Source organism: Hetaerina americana, unplaced genomic scaffold, assembly GCF_022747635.1.
Source record: "Hetaerina americana unplaced genomic scaffold, ioHetAmer1.1.p SCAF_77, whole genome shotgun sequence".
In the NCBI taxonomy this organism is placed as follows: domain Eukaryota; kingdom Metazoa; phylum Arthropoda; class Insecta; order Odonata; family Calopterygidae; genus Hetaerina; species Hetaerina americana.
In genome coordinates, this window is record NW_027287394.1 from 1,062,608 (window position 1) to 1,087,581 (window position 24,974).

General features: G+C 42.4%; 3 protein-coding genes across 3 annotated transcripts; 1 reads left to right on the forward strand and 2 right to left on the reverse strand.

The window, feature by feature from the left end:
• Positions 1–12,813: 12,813 nt before the first annotated feature.
• LOC139697462 (serine-aspartate repeat-containing protein I-like) lies at positions 12,814–13,620 on the forward strand. Its single transcript, XM_071596184.1, has one exon. It carries the CDS (start codon positions 12,814–12,816, stop codon positions 13,618–13,620), a length of 807 nt encoding a protein of 268 aa, XP_071452285.1.
• A 5,988-nt stretch (positions 13,621–19,608) lies between these two features.
• Positions 19,609–21,288, reverse strand: LOC139697463 (serine-aspartate repeat-containing protein C-like). The gene is made up of 2 exons (XM_071596185.1): positions 20,910–21,288; positions 19,609–19,793 (listed from the first exon to the last, which is right to left on the reverse strand). Exons 1-2 carry the CDS (start codon positions 21,286–21,288, stop codon positions 19,609–19,611), a joined length of 564 nt encoding a protein of 187 aa, XP_071452286.1.
• Positions 21,289–23,639: 2,351 nt separating this feature from the next.
• Positions 23,640–24,353, reverse strand: LOC139697464 (serine-aspartate repeat-containing protein I-like). The gene has a single exon (XM_071596187.1). The coding sequence runs from the start codon at positions 24,351–24,353 to the stop codon at positions 23,640–23,642; it is 714 nt and encodes a 237-aa protein (XP_071452288.1).
• Between the last annotated feature and the right edge of the window lie 621 nt (positions 24,354–24,974).

Below are 24,974 nucleotides of genomic sequence, written 5' to 3' on the forward strand. Positions count from 1 at the left end.
TTACTCTAAAAATAGAATGACCATCATGCATTTTTTTTTGTTAAATGTGCACATTTTTAATAGGTGAAATTTTGGTTCATATTATTTTTTACGTAATTCTTTAGTCATGAAGCATGAATTCTGGGTTTTTTGTTTTATATAATTAGGTATATTGAAAGGATGCGGACGCAGATATGGATACGGATGCGTACAATGATGTGGATGCCGATAAGGATGTTGATACGGAAGCGCATACGGATGCCAATGCGGATACTGATTCAAACCCGCATTCATATCCGTATCAGTAAACGTACAGGTAACGGCATCCGTATACGTTTCAAAATCTGTATCCGTATTAACATCCGCATCAGAAAATTCATCCGCATCATCATCCTTATCCGCGTCCGTTTAAACATCGCTTTATGCAATAGTATCCGTTTTTCATTAAGTGTCCGCATTCCTATCCATTTCCAGTTTCCGCACTCGTGTGCGTATCAGTATCTGCATCCGCATCTGAATCTATATCCGTTTCCGTATCCGATTCGCCATCCGTATCCGTATCCGCCTCCGTATACGTATACGTATCCATACCCATAAATGCATTCATCTATATAAACATCCGCATCCGTATCCGCATGCGCATTTGCATGCGTATCCTAACCCGAAACCAAATCCACATTCACCGCATTTTCATATGTATATGCATCCCTTTCCGCCTCAGCATCCGCATCAGCATCTGCATCCGCATCCGTTTCCGCATAAGCATTCGTATTTAAATCCACATCCGTATATATATCCGTATCATTATGCGCATCCGTATTTTCATTGGTCCCCGGATCAACATCAGTATTCGCATTCGTATCCGTATTTTCATCCGTATCCGCCACCTCTTCTGCATCCGTGATGGAATATACATCCGTATCTGTATAAATATCTGATTCAAATCCGCATTAATATCCACATTAGAATCCGTGTCCGCATCAGTATCTGCATCCGTTTCCGAAACCGTAATCGTATTCGCACCTATATCTGCCACCTCTTCGGCATTCATATTTGAATCCGCATCCGTATCCGTTTCCGCATCCGGATATGTTTCCGCATCTGTATCTTCATCAATATCCGTATATGATTTCGCATTCGTGTCTGCATCCGCATCCGTATTGGCATCAGCATCTGTAACCGTATCCGTAGCCGCATCCGCATCCGTATACACATTGATATCTCTGTCTGCATTTCATTCGTTTCCTCAGCCGAATTCGTATCGTTTCTGCATCCCTGTCCGCATCTGTTTCACATTCTTATCCGTATCCGGAACAGCATCCGTCTCCGTGTCCGTATCCGCCTCAGCATCCACTTCCGCATCTGTATCAGCATCGAAATCATTATTTTATACGCAACCGTATCCGTATTCGGTCCGGTATATACATCCGTATACGCATCCGTTTCATATTCGCAACTGTTTCCGCATTGCTATCCGTTTACAAATCAAAACCCTCATACGTTTTGTATCCTCATCGGTAACTACTTGCGTATCCTCAATCCGTATTTGCATTTATATCCGAATCCACATAAGCATCCGCTTTCACAACCGGGTCCACTTCTGTATCCGTATCAGCATCTGTATCCCTATCCAAATCCGTATGCGCATCCGAATCTGCATCTGCATCCGTTTCCGCATCAGCATCTGTACTAAATTCCACATCCGTATCCATATCCACATCCGTATCCACATCCGTATCCGTTACTAAATGCGCATCCTTATCCGCATCTGTATCCGTATCCACATCAATTTTCGCTTCTGCATTCCAATCAGCGTTTGTATCCGCATCCGTATCTGCATCCGTATCCACATTCGTATGAAAACCTTTGTAACCTATTGGTGTTATTATTCACGATCAAATTTATCGATTGGAAGCAGAGGGGAATGAAGTTAATGCATTAAGAAGACTTCAATATTTACTCGAAAACAAAATAATTACCACTTTTGCATAATTTTCGGTAAAAGGTGATATTTAAATAGAGATGAAATTTTAGCCTTATTATTTTTACGTTAATCCTTTCTCATTTAGCATGAATTTTTGATTTTAAGTTTAATATTATAAGGTATATGGAAAAGGATTCGGATGCGGATATGGATGTGGATGCGGATGCGTACAATGATGAGGATGCGGTTAAGGATGTTGATACGAAACCGGATACAGATGCGAATTCCGAAACTGATATATAGCCGCATCATTATCGGTATCAGCATATGTATCGGTCTCAACGTCCGTCTCCGTACTCACATTAGCATCCACATCAGCATCTGCACCTGCATCAACATCCGTATCCGCATCCGTATCCACATCGCTTTATGCATTCGTATTCGTTTCCGTATACGTGTCTGAATCCCTTTCCATATCCGCATCGGCATCCGTATGCGCATCAGTATCTGCATCCGGATCGGCATCCATATTCGTTTCCGTATCTGAATCGGCACCCGTATCCGCTTCCATATACGCACATGTTTCCGACACCGTATCCGCATTTGCATCGATATCCACATCCGCATCTATATTCACACGTGCATTTCCAACCGTATCCGTATCCGAATCCAAATTTATATCGGTATCCGTATCCACATTCATATCCGTATTAATATCAACATTTTCATTTGTATCCGTATCCGCCTCCTGGTCCGCATCCGTATCTGTATCCGATTCCGTATCTACATCAGCATTTGCATCCGCATTCGTATACGTAACCGAGTCTGAATCTGTATTCGCGTTTATAGATATCCGCATTCGCATCCTTTTCATCGTCCGTATGCTTATCCGCATTCAGATCCATTTTCGCATAGAAATTCAGATCTGTATCCGAATTAGTATCGGCATCCGTGAGTGCATCTGATCAGCATCTACATTTGTTTCCGCATCTGTGTCCGTATCGGCATCGCTATCCGTGTCCGTCTCTTCATCCGCATCCATAACCGATTCGGTATCCCTGTTCGCCACAGCTTGCGCAGCAGTATTCGCTTTATTCTCCGTATCCCCATTCATATCCGATTCCGCTAACGAATCCATATTCGCATCCGTATCCATATCCGAAAAGGCATCTGTATCCACACTCGCATCCTTATCCTTATCCGCATTCTTAACCGAATCCGTATCCGTACCTGCATAGGTATCCGCATAGGTAACCAATTCCGCATATCATCGATATAGACATCCGTATCCACATGCGCATTTGCATTCGTTACCATATCCGAATCCAAATCCACATCCATATCCGCCACCACATCCGTATCCGCATTCTAAAACGTATCCGTAACCGTATCCGCATTTTTATTGATATCCACATCTGTATCAGTATGCGCATTTGCATTTGTATCAGTATCCGAATCAAAATCCACATCCGTATTTGCATTCACATCCGTTTTATTTACCGAAAATTCATCTATATCCGCATCCGTATCCGCCTCCGTGTCCGATTCCGTATCCGTTTTCGATTCCGTTTGTGCATCAGCATTTACATCGGCATCCGTATCCGCATCTGTATACGAAACCGCATTTGATACTGCCATCGCATCAATATCTTATCCGCATCCGTTTCCGGATCCATATCCCCCTCCGTATTTGTATACTTACGGTATCCACTTCCGTATCCGTTTCAGCATTCAGATCCATTTCCGCATACAAATTCAAATATGCATCCGCATCCGTATCGGCATCCGTATCTGCATCCGTGTGCGCATCCGTATCCACTTCTGCATCCGCATCAGCATCCTATTCCTATTTACATCCGTATCCACATCCGTATCCGCATCCGTATCCGCGTACGAATCTACATCCCATCAACATATGCATTAGTTTCTACCTCTGTATCCGTATTAGCATCCAAAACGGTATCTGTTTCAACATCCGTATCCGTATCATATCCGGATGCATATGCAAATCGGTATCCTTGTTCGTATCAGTTTGCGCATTCGTATTCGCGATATTATCCGTATCTGCATTCGCATCCCTATATGTTAAGGTATACGTATTCGCTTCCGCATCCGCATCCGTATCCGTATCAGCGTGTTATCAACATTCGCATACTTATTCGTATCCGCATTCTTATTCGTATCCGCATCCGTAACTGAATCCGTATCCGTGCTTGGATAGGGGTCCGCATATGTTTCAGTATCCGAAAGAGTATTGGTATCCGCATCCGTATCCGCACCCATATCCTTATCCGTGTCCGCGTTCGTTTCCGCATTTGTATCCGCATCCGTATCCACATTCGCATAAACACCCTCAAAAACTTTTGGTGCTATTTTTTACAATCATTTATACAAATTTCAATTCAAGGGTGGTAATGGCACTCTTAACGGTGAAATGAGAAAAAATTATAGTTCTAAAAAGGGATTACATTTTTTAAGATCACCTGAATCATTTACTCTTAAACAAAAGAATAATGTTTTTAAATAATTTTCGGTAATATGTTCACTTTTACAATATTTACATCGCTTCCGCATCAGTTTCTGATTGTGCATCAGTATCCTCATCTGCATCCATATCCGCATTCGCATCCGTTTCGGCATTCACATTTGTATTTTTATCCTTATCCGCATCGTTTTCTGCATCCGTATCCGCATCCGCGTCTGTATCCCCAACGTAACTGCGTCCATATCCGTCTCCTTATCCGTAGATCGATATAGGCGATACTTTACACAGGTTGGAGGTGGGGATATTGGTCCTGTGTATCGATCGAGTCATTATTGACAAAAAGGTAGAGGCTTGGGGAATTTTTTCAGAGGACTATGGAAAGTGGTAAAGCCATTAGTCACAGGAGGAATCAAGGCTGTAGGGAGAGAGGCTAGGGATACGGGTATAAGAGTGTTATCAGATATCAGTGCTGGGACACCAATCAAGGAAGCTTTTCAATCAAGATCGATGGAGGCGGTAGAGAATTTGAAAAGGAAAGCGGAGGATAAGATAAGTAGGATGGCCGGAGCAGGTTTGCGTGCTCCAAAGCGAACTAGAATAAAATATAAAAGTACTAAAATAAAAAAGACTCAAGCAGGTGGTGGTCGAAAAAAGAAACAGTGTGGAAATTTGCGCAAGAATAAAAAGAAGAATGATTATGCAAGGAAACTCCGAAAACGTGTTAAGGATGTATTTGGATAAATACATCATGATTGCTTATTTTGGATAAATACGTTGTAACTGCTAACAATAGGTTTATTGAAAGGTTTGCAGTCAAAGTGATAACATCATGGAAGACAGAGAGTACATTCCAGATTGTTTAGACATATTTCAACGTCCTAGTCTGCAATCGAGTGTGCTAGGATGTACAGTCGTACCCTATAGACCTATTGCATCTATTGACAACGCCACAGAATTAAGATTCGCGATTAAAGATAGCGGTGACCGGTACAGAGATTTGAATGGTATCGTTTTGAATATTAAAGCCAAGCTGTGCAAAAGCAACGGTGCAGATTATAAATCGACTGACGTAGATCAACCTGGAGTGGTTAATAATCTTTTGCATTCATTGTTTGAGCAGTGTCATGTATATTTCAATGGAAGTCGAATTACTTCCTCGGACAATTACCACTATAGATCCTACATAGAAAACTTGTTAAATTATGGTACAGATGCTTCACGCACCCATCTCGAGTGTGACGGATGGGTACTGGATACTGGAAGGGATTTGGATGCCCAAACAGCTGACAACTCAGGATTTGAAAAGAGAAAGGGGTGGTTTGCTAATAGTAATGTTGTTGAATTGGAGGGGAAACTCCACGTTGATTTATTCAATCAACCACGCTATCTCATAAATGGTGTTGACGTAGACGTCGTTCTGACCTTGGCAAAACCATCGTTTTATATTAAAGAAAAGGAAAATGGTAATTCAATTCTTAAAATTATTCAGGCCACGCTATTCGTTCCACACTATGAAATCAATCCTTCAGTTTTACTTTCTCACGAACAACTGTTACAACAGTATGATGCCGTATACCAATACAAGCGCACAGAGGTAAAAACATTTACAGTGCCATCCAACGTGACCATGATCAATAATGAGAACTGAATTGTAGGTCAAATTCCCACCAATTTATTAATACTTATGGTTGATGATGACGCTTTTCAGGGTAAAAAGGTGAAAAACCCGTTTAGCTTTAAGCATTATTCGATGCATTATTGTTGCATTCACGTGAACGGCTCTCCAAACCCCGTGGGGGGATTGGAAATGAATTTCCATAGCGATAGTAATAATTATGCATCACGTGCCTACCGTCTGCTTTATTCAGTTCTGGGTGCACACCACAGTGATTGGGGTAATCAAATCTCATTGAACATGTTCAAACACGGCTACACCATGTTAGCCTGGGATCTAACTCCTGATAGAAGCGGAGAAGAAAGTCACGTCTCCAAACCGATAGCGGGTAATGTGAGATTTGAAGCTAAATTTAAAAATCCTCTGCCTAATGCCGTAACTATAATTACATATGCCGAGTATAATTCCGAAATCACGATCGATTTTAATAGGATTGCTTCCGTTGATAGAGTCAAGTAGCAATCAAGATGCAGACTGATGATATCGAAGATGTTTTAACGCGGGATTCCCGAACTAGACGCCAATTTAGAGGGGTTTTTCCATCCGATCAACTTCCTAGTCGCGCAGCTCGAGGAATTTACATAATTAATTTTGACCCTTCATATAAGCCTGGGACCCATTGGATTGCTGTGTACGTGTCTGAAAATCGAGCCGAATATTTCGACTCCTATGGCCTTCCTCCATTGATTGAGGATATAATTATCTTTCTGGAACCTTTCACCGTGATTTCGAATAAAGTAAGATTGCAAAATTACAAATCAGATCGTTGTGGGGAGTATTGCTGTCTGTATACACTCTTCAAGTCCATTACTCGCCAACCTATTTCCCTTTTCCCATCCCTATTTCATCGCAAAACTAGTCTTAACGACTGTATTCTTGCAAAGTACTTCCTCCGAGAGTTTGGTCGGCATGGAAGAAAAAGAAGATGTCACCCCATGTCTCAGAAGTGCTGTGCTCTGCTTGACCGCGGCTTAATTTAGATTGAGATAAGAGGAGCATCCGGCAGTTGGCTTCCGAAGCTTCAACGTTCCACATGGATGAGATAAACGAGGCGATACGCGCGTGCGCTGCCTTGAGTGGTGAGGTTAACCTATTGAGTGAAAAACATATTAAAAATCTACCCGTGGCGTTTTTGGAAGTGTTTCGCCCCCGGCAAGTGCACCTTTTGTTAATTAGACAACTCGGAAAATGTGACAATGAGTACAGTCTATGTTATGAACATTATAACAAGGGGGGCTCTTGCATTGATGGCCCCCCACCCATGAAAAAGGATTGCTCTGGCTGTCTACAGATATATGAGTCGAATTGAAAGCAACATGCTCATCAGTTGAGAATGCAGAAGCCTGAGGTGAAGAAGAGGAGGAGGAGCTCTTCCATCGATCCACCATCATTGCACCCCTTGCTACGAAAATCACTAAAGCTGGGAAAGAGCAAGAACGTGTTCATCGGCTGGTTGGTTGAAAGTGGTGCTCCGTGTGTTAAGATCACATCTTCAAGTAAAACTGTTACACTCAACGTCGAGCAGTGGACCAGCCTAGAAAACTACGCAGCATCCGTCACGGACTATTTTGAAACATTAGTGATTCCTTCATACGTGGATTCATCCGTCCAATTTGTAAAGTATTTTGGAAAGCCTCACGTAAATTTGGGAGATAAAAAAACTCGCGTAACCTTTAACGCTTGCGATTGGAAGCTATTATCAACCTCCTTTGAGCTGATAGATTCGGCCCTTGATTTGGCCACCCAATCTGCTAATTTGGTGGTCAGTCATTTGAAGGGTATTAATCAAGCGTTGAAAGATTCGGGCATCGAGAAGGTGTGCATCACTTTCGGTGACGAACAGTCCAACGTCTTGAAGGTTAGATTCCCACATAATGTCCAACCGCACTAAATTTTCACTTTTTTCAGCCATGGAGAAAGTACTAATTATAGACTTTCAAGCATTGTTGCTGAAAAAAATTGGTATGGCAAACAAATTCATTGTCAGGGAACTAGCCATTGAGGCTTTGGAACATGACCGGCGTAAGTCGTGGGTGTTCCAACTTCCCCCTGACTTGGATGATAACAGTGAAAATAGGTGGGCAGAAACCATCCACCATGGAATACCCGCTGATGCGGGAGATATTCCATATGATCAACTGCAAAAAATCCTTGAAGAAAATACTAGGGCGTATGACCATCTATTTGCCAAGGGAATGGAAAAATGTAACTTCCTTTCGCAAGTTTTGCATCGCAATGTACATGAACTTGAAAAATTTCTTGAGGCCCCCGCTTTGAAGTCCCTTCACCCATTAAAGTACAAGCAACCATTCAATGGGCAGTGCACATTAGCGTGTCATGAGACGGATAAGTTCACGTGTGCAGTGAAAAACTGTTCAAAATTGAAAAAATGGATTCTGGATAATGTCCCTCCATACAAACTCTTGTTAAAACTTGAAGCTGAGAAAGAATACAGTGAAGAAGAAGAACAGGAGGGATGATTAGTGAATGAATTGGTTATTTAACAATGTATTTCACAATGTTGCTGATTGTCAATAAATTGAATTTGGAAATTTAACCATGTATTTGACAATGTTGCTGAATGATTGTCAATAAATTGAATTTGGAAATTTAACCATGCATTTGACAATGTTGCTGGATGATTTTTTTTTTTAATAAATTGAATATGTCTTCACACTCTGAGTTTCATTGAGTTTCACCTGATGCCTCGAAACGATGCCTCTTCCCTCAAAGCGCTCGCGGCGGAGCGTCTTGGGACTTGTTTGGAACGATCCAATTAGTTTTTTACCCGACCCCTCCCCTCTTCCCTCCCCTCTTCCCTCTCCTCCGAACTTTAGCGCTCGCGGCGGGGCGTCTTGGGACTTGTTTCGAACGATCCTCTTCATTTATATCCAGTAAGCTGAGCAGTAAGGACCTATGGACGGTGATTGCGCTTTGTATGCCGTTTGCTCCATACATGGGGGCTCGATTCCCCTCTGGAAGGAGCTTGAAGAGCATATTCAAATAATAAAAGAAACAGGTGACAAGATATTTGAGGAAATTTTAGAAAAGGCCAAGAATAATCCCGATCACACTGCTATGGAAAACATTTGTTTGCAATACGATTGGCATTATGAATGCAACGTTTTCCCGAAAGTTGCGGATGATGCATTAAAGCCGTTAATAATTGATAGGTTGAAATATCTTAATAACAAAAAATACAATTATTATTTATCGAGATATGGTTTCATTGATTGCTAGGATATATCTGATAGGATGACTATTTGATAGGAAAAAAGTCCTTTTCAGGACTCAATAATTACAGATCGTAAATATAGACGCTCGCGGGAATCTTCTCGTACTCTTAAGGAAAAATTATTTTTTTCCAACACGGCAACGTGGATAAAAAATATTTCCTCGCGCTGCCGGAAACTGCTATCACTAGCGTATTTTTTTCCAACACGGCAACGTGAATAAAAAATATTTCCTCGCGCTGCCGGAAACTGCTATCACAACTTTCAAAGTGAATAAAAAATATTTCCTCGCGTATTTTTTCGTGAATATTACGTACAACTAAAAATCAATTTCCTCGCGTTTCGTGAATATTTCCTCACGTAAAACTAAAAATCACTTAAAACAATATTTCCTCGTACAACAAACCCAGATGCCCCCAATCCCCCCGACCCCCCCAACCGAATCACTTCTCTTGTTTAAAAATTGAAACGCCTTGCACGTTTAAATAACATATTGACAAATGACTAACCTGACGCTTCAGACCTTCTTTTGTTTAACAATTGAATTCTCACTTCGACACCAACGCCACCTTTTCGTTGCGCTTTTGTTTAAACTATTAAATAACGTTTTTATATTGTTTAAACAATTCTGGGGCAGAACTCTTACTTTACTTCTACTTACGGATGCTAAAACGAATGCGGATAAGGGGACCTATACGGAAGCGTTTACGTATGTGGAGGAGGTTAAAGACGCGAATACGAAAGCGAATAACGATGCGGATTTGGAAGGGGAAATGGATACGGTTACCGATGTGGGTACGGATGTGGATTCGAAAATGGATGCAAATGCGGATACGGATGCTGATGCGGATGCGAATACGTAATCAGATGAGCTGTGGTTACGAAAATGGATGCTGATACAATTACGGAAGTGGATCCCGAAGCAAACAGGGATGTAGATACGAATGAAGATACGGATTCGGATACGTATATGGATACGAATAAGGATACGTATGCGGATACGGATGAGAATGCGGCTGGCAGAAATATATGAATTCTGATGTGGAAATGGATATGAATGCGGATACGGATAGGGAATCTGATGCAAATAAGGATGCGGATGCAGATACGGATACGGATTTGATTACGGATGTGGATACAGATTTATTATGCCCATTATGCAGATATGAATACTTAGGGTATCGGATCTGAATGCGAATACGGATACGCATGCAGACTCGGATACGGAATCCGAAGTGGATACCGATGAAAATTAAGAAACAGATACCGATGCATATGCAGATTCGTATTCGGATGCGGATACCGACGCAGATACGGATACATATGCGGATACGGATATGGTTATGGATACGGAATCGAAAGCGGATACGGATACATACGCGTATGCGAATTTGGAGGGGAATTCGGATATTGATACGGAAACTGACATAAATTAGGATGCGGATATTGATGCGGATACGGACGCCAGACAGATTTCAATTTGGATGCGTAAATGGGTTTGAATGCGGATTCAGATACGGATGCGGATACAGATGGGATTTATCATGCGGATTAGGATACTGATGCGAATTTATATACGGATACGGATCACGACACGGAAGCGGATATAGATCCGGAAGCGGGACGAATACGGATCCAGAACCAGATGTGAAAGCAGAAGAGGTGGCGGATCGGGATGCGAATACGAATCGTGTTTGGATACGGAGATGCGGATGCTGATGCAGTTTGATGCAGATGCAGATTCTGATGCGGATATGGATAAGGATAAGGAAAGGGATACCGATGTCAATTTGAAAACTGATGCGGATGCGGATGAGTTGGCCGTTAACGGTGCGAATACAGATACGGATGCACATGCGGATACTGATGCGTGTACGGATACCAATGCGGATATGAATGCGCATATAGTTACGGATACGGATGTGGATACGGATACGGCTGTGGATTTTAATACAGATCCTGATTCGGAAATGGATGCGAATGCAGATCCTAATGCAGATACGGTTGCGGATATGGATTTCGATAGGGATACGGATGCTAATATTAATACAGAAGCGGAAACGGATTGGGACACGTATGCGAATATGGATTCAAAAAAATTTTAATACGAAGGCATATACGGAGTGGGTCACAGATGTGAATGCAAAGCGGATACGGATCTGAATGCCGATACGGATACGCATTCGGATTTGGACACGGAAACCATTGCGGATACGGATGCATTCTCTGAAACGGATATTATTAGGATATAGATTCGTATACAGATGCAGATATACACTAAGATACGGATACATATGCGGATTAGGAATGCGGATTGCAAAATACGGATACATATGCGGATGCGGGGACCCTGATGCAGATACGGATACATATGCGGATGCGTCTAGCGATGCGGATAGGGAGGTGAATTCGGTTATGGTATTGGAAACGGAAATGGAAAAGGACACGGATACGGATATAAATTTGAATGAAAATTTTTATCCGGAGGCGATGCGGATACATATGCTGATGTGTCTAACGCTGCGGATAGGGAGGTGAATTCGGTTATGGTATTGGAAACGGAAATGGAAAAGGACACGGATACGGATATAAATGTTAATTCGAATTTGGATGCGGATGCGAATGCCGTTACGAATGCGGATGTGGTTACCAATGCGAATTCAATTACGGACACGGATACTTTTGCGGATACGGATGTGGATGCAATTGCTGATGCATACGCAGATACGGATGGGGATAAGGATTTGAAAAGGGATACACTTGCTGACACGGATTAGAATTGGATACCACTGGCAGCACATATGCAAACACGGTTTCGGATACCGATTTAAATACGGCTACGGATACGGACACAGATGTGAATGCACAGCGGATACGAATCTGAAAGCGGATACGGATACGCATGTGTATTCGGATGCAAGAGATGCTCATTCGGATGTGGAAATTTATTAAAATTAAGCAAATGATACGGATGCTGATTTATGTACGGACGTGAACGTAGATACGATTTATAATGCGGATTAGTACACGGATGCGAAACCAGATGGAAATGCGGAAAAGGTGGTGGGTTCGGATGCGAAGTCAAATACGGGTTCGGATACGGGTGTGAATACTAATGCGGATATGGATTCCGATGCAAATAAGGATGCAGATTTGTCAATGCAAATACGGTAGCGGATGCGGATGAGGTGGCGGATAGCAATCATAAAACAGAAACAGATTCGAATACTAATGCGGATACGCATACCGAAGCTGATATGGATTCCTAAATGGATACGGATACGGATGTGGATTTGTATACGGCATATGACAATTTTAATACGGATGTTGATGCGGAACCGGATGCGGATGCAGATGCTGATAAGGCAGAAGATATGGATTCCGTTTAGGGTTTTGATGGGAATACGGATGCTGATACGGATACAGAAGCCGATACGGATAGGGACTCCGATGTAAATACGGAGTCGCTTACGGATTAATATACGGATGCGGATACAGATGTGAATGCATTGCGGATATGGGTCTAGATGCGCATACGGATACGCATGCGGATAATGTAACCGATGCGGAGGCGGATGCATATTATGAAACGGATAACGATGCGGATACAGATTTTTATACGGATGCGGATTTCGAAGCAGATACGGATACATATGCGGATACGAATGTGAATTTGGATTCGGAGACAGATGCGTATACGGATGCTGATACGGATACTGATACGGATTCGGGTACAAATTCAGCCACTGATGTGGATACAGATACAAATACGGACGCGGATAGCGATGCGGATACGAAGGCGTACAAGGATATGGAAACGGACATGGATAAGAACGCGGAAGCGGATATGGATGCGAATATGGATGCGGATACAGATTTCAATGCAGATCCGGATGAGAATGCCGGTACAGATATGGAAGCGGAAAGGGATTGGAAAACGGATGTGGATAAGGAGACGGAAAAGGGTGCAGTTACGTATGTGGATGCGGAAACAGACGCAAATGCGGATACGGATGCAGATACGGATGCGGAATTTGGAGAAGGAGAAAGATACGGTTGCGGTTACGAATGTGGATGGAATACAGAGGCGGATGCGTATACGGATGCGGATACCGATGCGGAGAAAGATACGGATACGAATGTGAATGCCGATACGGATTCATATGCGGATATGGATAAAAAAGAGGATACCGATGCGGATACAGAAGCCAATTTTGATTCGAATGAACAAACAGATGCAAAATCAAATACTGTTTTGGAAACGAACACGGATGCGGACACAAATGTGAATTTGGATGCGAATAAGGAATGCGGATGCGCATAGGGATGGGGTTGCGGAACAAGATACCCATGCGGATACGAAAGGAAATTTTGATGCGGATGAGCATACGGATGCGAAATTAGATACTGATGCGGAAACGTAAAAATTGTAAGCCTGTGCATTGTAAACATTGTAAAGGGGTACGAATTAAGCAAAAACGTCATTCTTTTGTTGAAAAGTAAGTGATTGACGTGTTTTCAAGGCATATAATCCATTTTTAAAATTTAGATTTTTCTGATTTCACCTTGAGAAGTGCCATTCCTCCCAACGATATTGATGCTGATACGGATACAGAAGCTGATAAGGATGGCGACTTGGATGAAAATACGGATTTAGATACGGATTAAAATAGGAATGCACATACTGATGCGGACGCAGATGTACATGCATAGTGGATACGGATCTAAATGCTAATACAGAAACGCATGTGGATACGGATACGTATATGAATGCTGAATCTGACACAGAACCGGATATATATATATATATATATATATATATATATATATATATACTAATACGGATGTAGATTTGGATACCGATGCGGATTCGGATACACAAGCGAATGCGGATAGCGATGCGGATAAAGAGGAGAATAAAGATATAGAAACTGAAACAGGCACGGATTAGAACACGGATTTGAATACGGATGCGGGTACAGATGTGAATGCGGATGCGGATGCCAATGCCGGTACGCATGCAGAAGCGAATACGGATGCGGAAACAAATTGGGATACGGATGCGGATGAGAATGCGAATGCGCACAAGGATGAGGTTGCGGAAAAAGATAACGTGGCGGAGATAAAAGCAGATTTTGATGCGGATAAGTAAACGGATGCAAAATCAGATATTGATGCGGAAACGTTGTAAACATTGTAAAGCTAGACACAATACAGAAAATTATGCACAAACGTTATTTTTTTGTTTCAGAGTAAATGATTGGGGTTTTAAAAGGCATATAATCCATTTTTAGAAATTGACCTTTCTAATTTCTCCGTGAAAAATGCCATTAACCCTCCTTGGAATATGGATGCTGATACTGATACGGAAGCGGATACGAAAGCGAACAAGGATGTTGATACAGATGAGGATACGGATGTGGATACGCATACGAATGGCGGACAGATATGAATAAGATGCGGAAATGTATCTGAATTTCGGAAACGGATGCGGATGCTGATGCCAATAAGGATGTGGATGCAGATGCGTATACGAATACAGATGCGATTAATCATGCGGATTATGTTACGGATGCGAATGATAAACCAGATCAGGACGCGGAAGAGGTGAAGGATATGAATGAAAAGATGAATACGGGGGCCGGATACGTATGCGGATTTTGATGTATATACGGATTCGGATATGGATACGGTTGTGGATACGAATACGGATGTGAATTTGAATACAGATATGGAAGCAGAAAAGGTGGCGGATCCAAATGCGAATATAGATACCGATGCTGATATGGATGGGGACACGAATTCGGATGCCGATTCGGATACGGAAACGGATATGGATGCAGATGCGGATTTAGATAATGATTTGAAAAAGGATGCGGATGCGAAAATGTAGAGGAATGCGCACGCGTATACGGAAACGGATGCATAAACCGATGAGGATACCGATTAAGATACGGAAGTTGATGCGGAAGCAGATTCTGATGCGGGTGTTAATACGGACACGGATGAGGAAACGGATACGGCTGCCAATACCGATACGTAAGCTCATACGGATAGGAATGCGGGTATAAATTAGTATCCGCATTTGCATCCGTATCCGCTTCCGTATCAACATCCTAATAGGCATCCCCATCATTGTACGTATCCGCATCCGTAAACATTTCCTGGTTTCAATATACCTTCCATATAAAACTAGAAACCCAGAATTAATGCTCCATGACAAAGGAATTACGTAAAAAATAATTATGGCAAATATTTCATCTCTTTTACATGTGTATATTGTACCTAAAAATATGCAAAAAATGTCATCCTTTTTATAGTATAATCCTTGAGGTGTTCTTAAGGGAATAATTCCATTTATAAAATTTTTAAATTTTCTCATTTCACTATAAAAAGTGATATTTCCCCTAGGCTTCCAATCGTAAAAAATCGTAAAGAAAACACCATTAGGTTTTGAGGTGTTGATTCCAATGTGGATACAAATGCGGATACCGACGTTGATGCGGACATGGATGCGGAAATGGATGCGGAAGGGGATACTGATATAAATGCAGATTCGGATGCGAAAGCGGATACGGATGCAGATAGGGATATGAATGCAAAAACAGAAAAATATGCGGATATAGACGCTAATGTGGATACGGATGTGGATGCGGATATGGATAAGATTGCGGATACAAATGCAAATGCGGATGCGTGTACGGATGCTCAGGCTGATTCGGATATGGATGCGAATTTGGATACATATCCGGTTGCGGAAACAGATACGGATACAGATGCGAATGTGGATGCAGATGAGGATATGTATACGGATGTAGATATGGAAGTTGATAGCAATCTGGATACGGATACGGATGAGAATGTGGCTTTGGAAACGGAGAACGATGCGGATACGGATGTGAATGAGGATACAGATACGTATACGGATGTGGATTCCGATGCGAATACAGATACGGATAAGACGGATACAGGTACAGGATACGGACATGGAGACGGATGCAGTTCCGGATACAAATGCGGTTGTGGATAGGCATGCGGCCACGGATGCGGATGTGCATTATGATACGGATACAGATGCAGATACGGATGATGTTACGGATACTAATACGGATATGGGTACAAATGCTGACTCTGGTGTGGATACGATTACAAATGTGGATGAGGATGACGATGCGGATACGGAGGCTCTACGGATATCGAAACGGGAACGAACACAGATTATGACACGAATGGGAATACATATGCGGATTCAGATGCGAATAGAGATGTGAATGCGCACGCGGATATGGATAGGAATGCCGGTACGCATACGGAAATGGAATTTGATACCGTATACGGATGCGGATAAGGATTAGGAATGCATATGACAGACTGATGTGAATTCTGATGTGGCAATGAAGCGAATGCGGATACGGATACCGTTGCGCATGCAGATACCAATACCGATGCGGATGCAGATACGTACGCGGGTACAAAAGCGGTTACGTATATGGGTGCAGGTGCAAATGCAGTTGCGTAAACAGATACGAATACGGCTACGGAAACGGATGTGGAAAAGGATGCGGATACGGATGCAGATATCGATGCGAATTTTGACACGGATACGTAAACGGATGCGATTTAGGATCCGGCAAAAAATATTTTTGGGGAAAAAGTTACGGATACGGATGTGGATCCGGCTGCAAATACGAAAAAGGATGCGGACAGGAATGCAAATGGAAATACGGACACGGATGCGGATTTTTACACGGATACTGATGCGCAAACGGATGCGGATGCAGAATCTGATGCCTAAGAAAATAAGGATGCAGTTAGAGAATTTAGATAGAAATGCGGATGCTGATACGGATACAGTGGTTGATATCAATGTGGACACTGATACGAATACGGATTCGGATACTGAATGGAATACGTAGTTGAGTACTAATAAGGACACAGATGTGAATGCATTGCGCATACGGATGTGAATGCGGTTACGGATACCCATGCAGATACGTATACGGAAACCAATGCGGAAACGGATGCAGATTTGGAAAAGGATACCCATGCGGATACAGATTCGTAAACGGATGCAAATATTAACACGGATCCGTTTACGGATCCGTGTTAACATTCGCATCTGTCTCCGCGTCCGTATCCGCATCAGCATTTGCCTAAGCATCCGAATTTGTATCTATATCAGCATCCATATTATATCCGTATCCGCATCGTTTTCCGTATACGCATCCGTATAAAAAATCAGATATGTATCCGCATGGTTATCCGTTTTCGAATCCACATCCTCATCCGTATCCTTATCCGCATTGGTATCCGCTTCCTTATATGCATCAGTAATCGCATCTGTCTCCATATCTCCATCTGCATCCACATTCGGATTTGTATCCACATCTGTATCCGTTTCCGCATCCGGATATGTATCCGCATTTCGTATCGAAATCCGTATACGAATCAGGATTAGCATCCATGTACGCATCCACATCCGTATCCGCTTCCGTATTCCTATTATCATCCGTATCTGCATTCGCATCTATATCCACATATTGTTCCGTTCCGCATCCACTTTTGCATCTGCCTTCGTGACCGCATTCGCATCCGAATCTGCAATTACATCAGTATCCGCTTCTGCATCGGTATCAGCTTCCCTGCCGATCCGGTATCTCTATCCATTTCGGTATACGCATCCGTATCTGCATCCGGAAAAGCAGCTGCATCCGCATCCACTTAAGCATCCGTATTAAAAACCAAAAGCTAAACTAATCCGTAAATACATCTTTATCCGTATTTAAATGGGCATCCATAAATGCCTCAGTATCCGTATCTGCATCATTATCTGCATCTTTAACTGCATGCGTATCGGCATTCGCACCCGTATCCGCAACCGCATCCGAATCCGTATTTGAATCGACATCCGTTTCAACATTCGTATCCATCTCAGCATCCATATTCGCATTTTAATCTGTATCCGCATCAGTATCCGCTTCCGTTGTGTATTCGTAATTGAATCCGTATTCGTCACCTCTCACGCATTCACAGCTGCATCCGTAATCGTTTCCGCATCCGGATAAAGATCCGTATCCGTATCTTCATCTGTATCCGTATATGAATTAGGATCTGTATTTTAATCCAAATAATAAATCGCATATGTATCCGCATCCACATTAATTTCCGCATTAATATACCCGTATATATATGTAACCACATCAGAATCCACATCCGCATCCGTTTCCGCATCCACATCCGTAGGCTTATCCGCATTCAGATCCTTTTCCGCATACGAATTCGCAACTACATCCTCATCCGTATTAGCATCCGTATCCGCATCCATCTGCCCATCCGTATTCACTTACGTATCCTTATCAGCATCTGTTTCCCTCTCCACATCTGTGTACGCATCCGTCTCTGCATCCCTACATCATCTGCAATCTTTTCCACATCTCTGTCCGTATTCGCATCGACATCTGTATATATATCCTCATTAGTATACATATCGGAATTCATATCCGAATCTGGATCCTTGTCCACATCAGTTTATGCATCCGTATCCGCCGTATAATCCGTATCCGCATTTGCATCCCTATCCTCTAACGTATCTGTATTCGCATCCCTATCCGCATCCGTATGCGTATCAGCATCTGTATACATATTCGTAAACGTATTTGTATTCGCAACCGTAACATAATGCAATACGTACATCCATCGTTATTCGCATGTTTCCTTATCCGCAAGAGTATTCGTATCCGCATGCTTAGTTGCAAATTTACCCATACCCGTATCCGCATCCGTATTCGTATCCATGTCTGTATGCGCGTCCGTATCCGCATTTGCATACTCATCCGTTTGCACATTCGCATTAACACGCTCGAAACCTTTAAGTGTTATTTTTATGATCGAATATTATGATTTGAAGCCAAAAGGGGCGCCGAACAGTGCTTTTAACAGGTGGAAGAGAATAAATGAAAACTCTTTATATTGGTAACATGCCTCTAGAACTCCTTAATCATTCACTCTAAAACAAAACTGACATTTTGCGTAATTTTTGGTAATATGTACATCTTTAGGCTTTTTACAACGTTTCTGCATCAGTATCTGACTTCGCATCCGTACCCTCAAAATTTTCATTCGCATCGGTATCCCCGTCTGCATCCATATCCAAACTCGCATCCGTTTTAGCATTTATATTCGTATGCGTAACCTTATCCGCTTTCGTTTCCGCATCCGTATCCGCTGCCATAAGCGTACCGTCATTCGCACCCGTATTAGCATCCCTATATGTATCTGCATCCGTATTCGCATCCGTATCCACATTTGTGTCCTAATCCATGTCCGTTTCCATATACTTGTACGCCTCCGTGTCCACATCGCTATCAGCATCCGCAATTCTATCCGTATCCGCATCATGATCCACATTTGTACCCGTATCAGTATCCGTATCAGCATTCGTATTCACATCCGTATCCGTATCCAAATCCTTATCAACATCATTATATGTATCCGGATCTGTGTTGATAATTGCATCCGTTTACGAATCTGTATCCGCATGGGTATCCTTTTCCAAATCTGCATCCGTTTCCGCATTGGTATCCGTATACGTTTCTGCATGGGTATCCGTAACCGCATTCACATCCGTATGCGCAATGCATTTACATCTGTGTCCTTATTAGTACTCAACTACGTATTCCATTCAGTATCCGAATCCGTATTCGTATCAGTGTCCACATTGATATCAACCACTGTATCCGTATCAGCATCCGCATTTCTATCTAAATTCTCTAACTGCATCCTTATTTTCTTAGGCATCAGATTCTGCATCCGCATCCGTTTGCGCATCAGTATCCGTGTAAAAATCCGCATCCGTGTCCGTATTTCCATTTGCATTCCTGTCCGCATCCTTTTTCGTATTTGCAGCCGGATCCACATCCGTATCCGTAACTTTTTCCCCAAAAATATTTTTTGCCGGATCCTAAATCGCATCCGTTTACGTATCCGTGTCAAAATTCGCATCGATATCTGCATCCGTATCCGCATCCTTTTCCACATCCGTTTCCGTAGCCGTATTCGTATCTGTTTACGCAACTGCATTTGCACCTGCACCCATATACGTAACCGCTTTTGTACCCGCGTACGTATCTGCATCCGCATCGGTATTGGTATCTGCATGCGCAACGGTATCCGTATCCGCATTCGCTTCATTGCCACATCAGAATTCACATCAGTCTGTCATATGCATTCCTAATCCTTATCCGCATCCGTATACGGTATCAAATTCCATTTCCGTATGCGTACCGGCATTCCTATCCATATCCGCGTGCGCATTCACATCTCTATTCGCATCTGAATCCGCATATGTATTCCCATTCGTGTCATAATCTGTGTTCGTTCCCGTTTCGATATCCGTAGAGCCTCCGTATCCGCATCGTCATCCTCATCCACATTTGTAATCGTATCCACACCAGAGTCAGCATTTGTACCCATATCCGTATTAGTATCCGTAACATCATCCGTATCTGCATCTGTATCCGTATCATAATGCACATCCGCATCCGTGGCCGCATGCCTATCCACAACCGCATTTGTATCCGGAACTGCATCCGTCTCCATGTCCGTATCCTGTACCTGTATCCGTCTTATCCGTATCTGTATTCGCATCGGAATCCACATCCGTATACGTATCTGTATCCTCATTCACATCCGTATCCGCATCGTTCTCCGTTTCCAAAGCCACATTCTCATCCGTATCCGTATCCAGATTGCTATCAACTTCCGTATCTACATCCGTATACATATCCTCATCTGCATCCACATTCGCATCTGTATCCGTATCTGTTTCCGCAACCGGATATGTATCCAAATTCGCATCCATATCCGAATCAGCCTGAGCATCCGTACACGCATCCGCATTTGCATTTGTATCCGCAATCTTATCCATATCCGCATCCACATCCGTATCCACATTAGCGTCTATATCCGCATATTTTTCTGTTTTTGCATTCATATCCCTATCTGCATCCGTATCCGCTTTCGCATCCGAATCTGCATTTATATCAGTATCCCCTTCCGCATCCATTTCCGCATCCATGTCCGCATCAACGTCGGTATCCGCATTTCTATCCACATTGGAATCAACACCTCAAAACCTAATGGTGTTTTCTTTACGATTTTTTACGATTGGAAGCCTAGGGGAAATATCACTTTTTATAGTGAAATGAGAAAATTTAAAAATTTTATAAATGGAATTATTCCCTTAAGAACACCTCAAGGATTATACTATAAAAAGGATGACATTTTTTGCATATTTTTAGGTAAAATATACACATTTAAAAGAGATGAAATATTTGCCATAATTATTTTTTACGTAATTCCGTTGTCATGGAGCATTAATTCTGGGTTTCTAGTTCTATATGGAAGGTATATTGAAACCAGGAAATGTTTACGGATGCGGATACGTACAATGATGGGGATGCCTATTAGGATGTTGATACGGAAGCGGATACGGATGCAAATGCGGATACTGATTTATACCCGCATTCATATCCGTATGAGCTTACGTATCGGTATTGGCAGCCGTATCCGTTTCCTCATCCGTGTCCGTAGGAACACCCGCATCAGAATCTGCTTCCGCATCAACTTCCGTATCTTTATCGGTATCCTCATCGGTTTATGCATCCGTTTCCGTATACGCGTGCGCATTCCTCTACATTTTCGCATCCGCATCCTTATTCGAATCATTATCTAAATCCGCATCTGCATCCATATCCGTTTCCGTATCCGAATCGGCATCCGAATTCGTGTCCCCATCCATATCAGCATCGGTATCTATATTCGCATTTGGATCCGCCACCTTTTCTGCTTCCATATCTGTATTCAAATTCACATCCGTATTCGTATCCACAACCGTATCCATATCCGAATCCGTATATACATCAAAATCCGCATACGTATCCGGCCCCCGTATTCATCTTTTCATTCATATCCTTCACCTCTTCCGCGTCCTGATCTGGTTTATCATTCGCATCCGTAACATAATCCGCATGATTAATCGCATCTGTATTCGTATACGCATCTGCATCCACATCCTTATTGGCATCAGCGTCCGCATCCGTTTCCGAAATTCAGATACATTTCCGCATCTAATTCATATCTGTCCGCCATTCGTATGCGTATCCACATCCGTATCTTCATCTGTATCATTATCCTTGTTCGCTTTCGTATCCGCTTCCGTATCAGTATCAGCATCCATATTCCAAGGAGAGTTAATGGCATTTTTCACGGAGAAATTAGAAAGGTCAATTTCTAAAAATGGATTATATGCCTTTTAAAACCCCAATCATTTACTCTGAAACAAAAAAATAACGTTTGTGCATAATTTTCTGTATTGTGTCTAGCTTTACAATGTTTACAACGTTTCCGCATCAATATCTGATTTTGCATCCGTTTACTTATCCGCATCAAAATCTGCTTTTATCTCCGCCACGTTATCTTTTTCCGCAACCTCATCCTTGTGCGCATTCGCATTCTCATCCGCATCCGTATCCCAATTTGTTTCCGCATCCGTATTCGCTTCTGAATGCGTACCGGCATTGGCATCCGCATCCGCATTCACATCTGTACCCGCATCCGTATTCAAATCCGTGTTCTAATCCGTGCCTGTTTCAGTTTCTATATCTTTATTCTCCTCTTTATCCGCATCGCTATCCGCATTCGCTTGTGTATCCGAATCCGCATCGGTATCCAAATCTACATCCGTATTAGTATATATATATATATATATATATATATATCCGGTTCTGTGTCAGATTCAGCATCCATATACATATCCGTATCCACATGCGTTTCTGTATTAGCATTTAGATCCGTATCCACTATGCATTTACATCTGCGTCCGCATCAGTATGTGCATTCCTATTTTAATCCGTATCTAAATCCGTATTTTCATCCAAGTCGCCATCCTTATCAGCTTCTGTATCCGTATCAGCATCAATATTCCTTGGGAGGAATGGCACTTCTCAAGGTGAAATCAGAAAAAATCGAAATTTTAAAAATGGATTTTATGCCTTGAAAACACGTCAATCATTTACTTTTCAACAAAAGAATGACGTTTTTGCTTAATTCGTACCCCTTTACAATGTTTACAATGCACAGGCTTACAATTTTTACGTTTCCGCATCAGTATCTGATTTCGCATCCGTATGCTCATCCGCATCAAAATTTCCTTTCGTATCCGCATGGGTATCTTGTTCCGCAACCCCATCCCTATGCGCATCCGCATTCCTTATTCGCATCCAAATTCACATTTGTGTCCGCATCCGTGTTCGTTTCCAAAACAGTATTTGATTTTGCATCTGTTTATTCATTCGAATCAAAATTGGCTTCTGTATCCGCATCGGTATCCTCTTTTTTATCCATATCCGCATATGAATCCGTATCGGCATTCACATTCGTATCCGTATCTTTCTCCGCATCGGTATCCGCATCCGTATACGCATCCGCCTCTGTATTCCATCCACATTCGTAACCGCAACCGTATCTTTCTCCTTCTCCAAATTCCGCATCCGTATCTGCATCCGTATCCGCATTTGCGTCTGTTTCCGCATCCACATACGTAACTGCACTCTTTTCCGTATCCTTATCCACATCCGTTTTCCAATCCCTTTCCGCTTCCATATCTGTACCAGCATTCTCATCCGGATCTGCATTGAAATCTGTATCCCCATCCATATTCGCATCCATATCCGCTTCCGCATTCTTATCCATGTCCGTTTCCATATCCTTGTACGCCTTCGTATCCGCATCGCTATCCGCGTCCGTATTTGTATCTGTATCCACATCAGTGGCTGAATTTGTACCCGAATCCGTATCAGTATCCGTATCAGCATCCGTATACGCATCTGTCTCCGAATCCAAATTCACATTCGTATCCGCATATGTATCCGTATCTGCTTCGAAATCCGCATCCGTATAAAAATCTGTATCCGCATCGTTATCCGTTTCATAGTATGCATCCGCCTCCGCATCGGTTACATTATCCGCATGCGTATCCGTATGCGCATCTAGACCCATATCCGCAATGCATTCACATCTGTATCCGCATCCGTATATTAATCCATAAGCGACTCCGTATTTACATCGGAGTCCCTATCCGTATCGGCTTCTGTATCCGTATCAGTATCCGTATTCCCATCAAAACCCTAAACGGAATCCATATCTTCTGCCTTACAGCATCTGCATCCGCATCCGGTTCCGCATCAACATTCGTATTAAAATTGTCATATGCCGTATACAAATCCACATCCGTATCCGTATCCATTTAGGAATCCATATCAGCTTCGGTATGCGTATCCGCATTAGTATTCGCATCTGTTTCTGTTTTATGATTGCTATCCGCCACCTCATCCGCATCCGCTACCGTATTTGCATTGACAAATCTGCATCCTTATTTGCATCGGAATCCATATCCGCATTAGTATTCACACCCGTATCCGAACCCGTATTTGATTTCGCATCCGAACCCACCACCTTTTCCGCATTTCCATCTGGTTTCGCATCCGTGTACTAATCCGCATTATAAATCGTATCTACGTTCACGTCCGTACATAAATCAGCATCCGTATCATTTGCTTAATTTTAATAAATTTCCACATCCGAATGAGCATCTCTTGCATCCGAATCCACATGCGTATC

Bases quoted from the DNA above. Each gene is read 5' to 3' on its own strand.
- LOC139697462 (XM_071596184.1), top strand. From the start codon at position 12,814: ATGGGTCTAGATGCGCATACGGATACGCATGCGGATAATGTAACCGAT.
- LOC139697463 (XM_071596185.1), bottom strand. From the start codon at position 21,288: ATGAATGCAAAAACAGAAAAATATGCGGATATAGACGCTAATGTGGAT. The intron at 19,794-20,909 runs GTACAGGATACG...TTATCAACACAG, and splicing joins TACGGATAAGACGGATACAG to ATCCGGATACATATAATGAT.
- LOC139697464 (XM_071596187.1), bottom strand. From the start codon at position 24,353: ATGGGTCTAGATGCGCATACGGATACGCATGCGGATAATGTAACCGAT.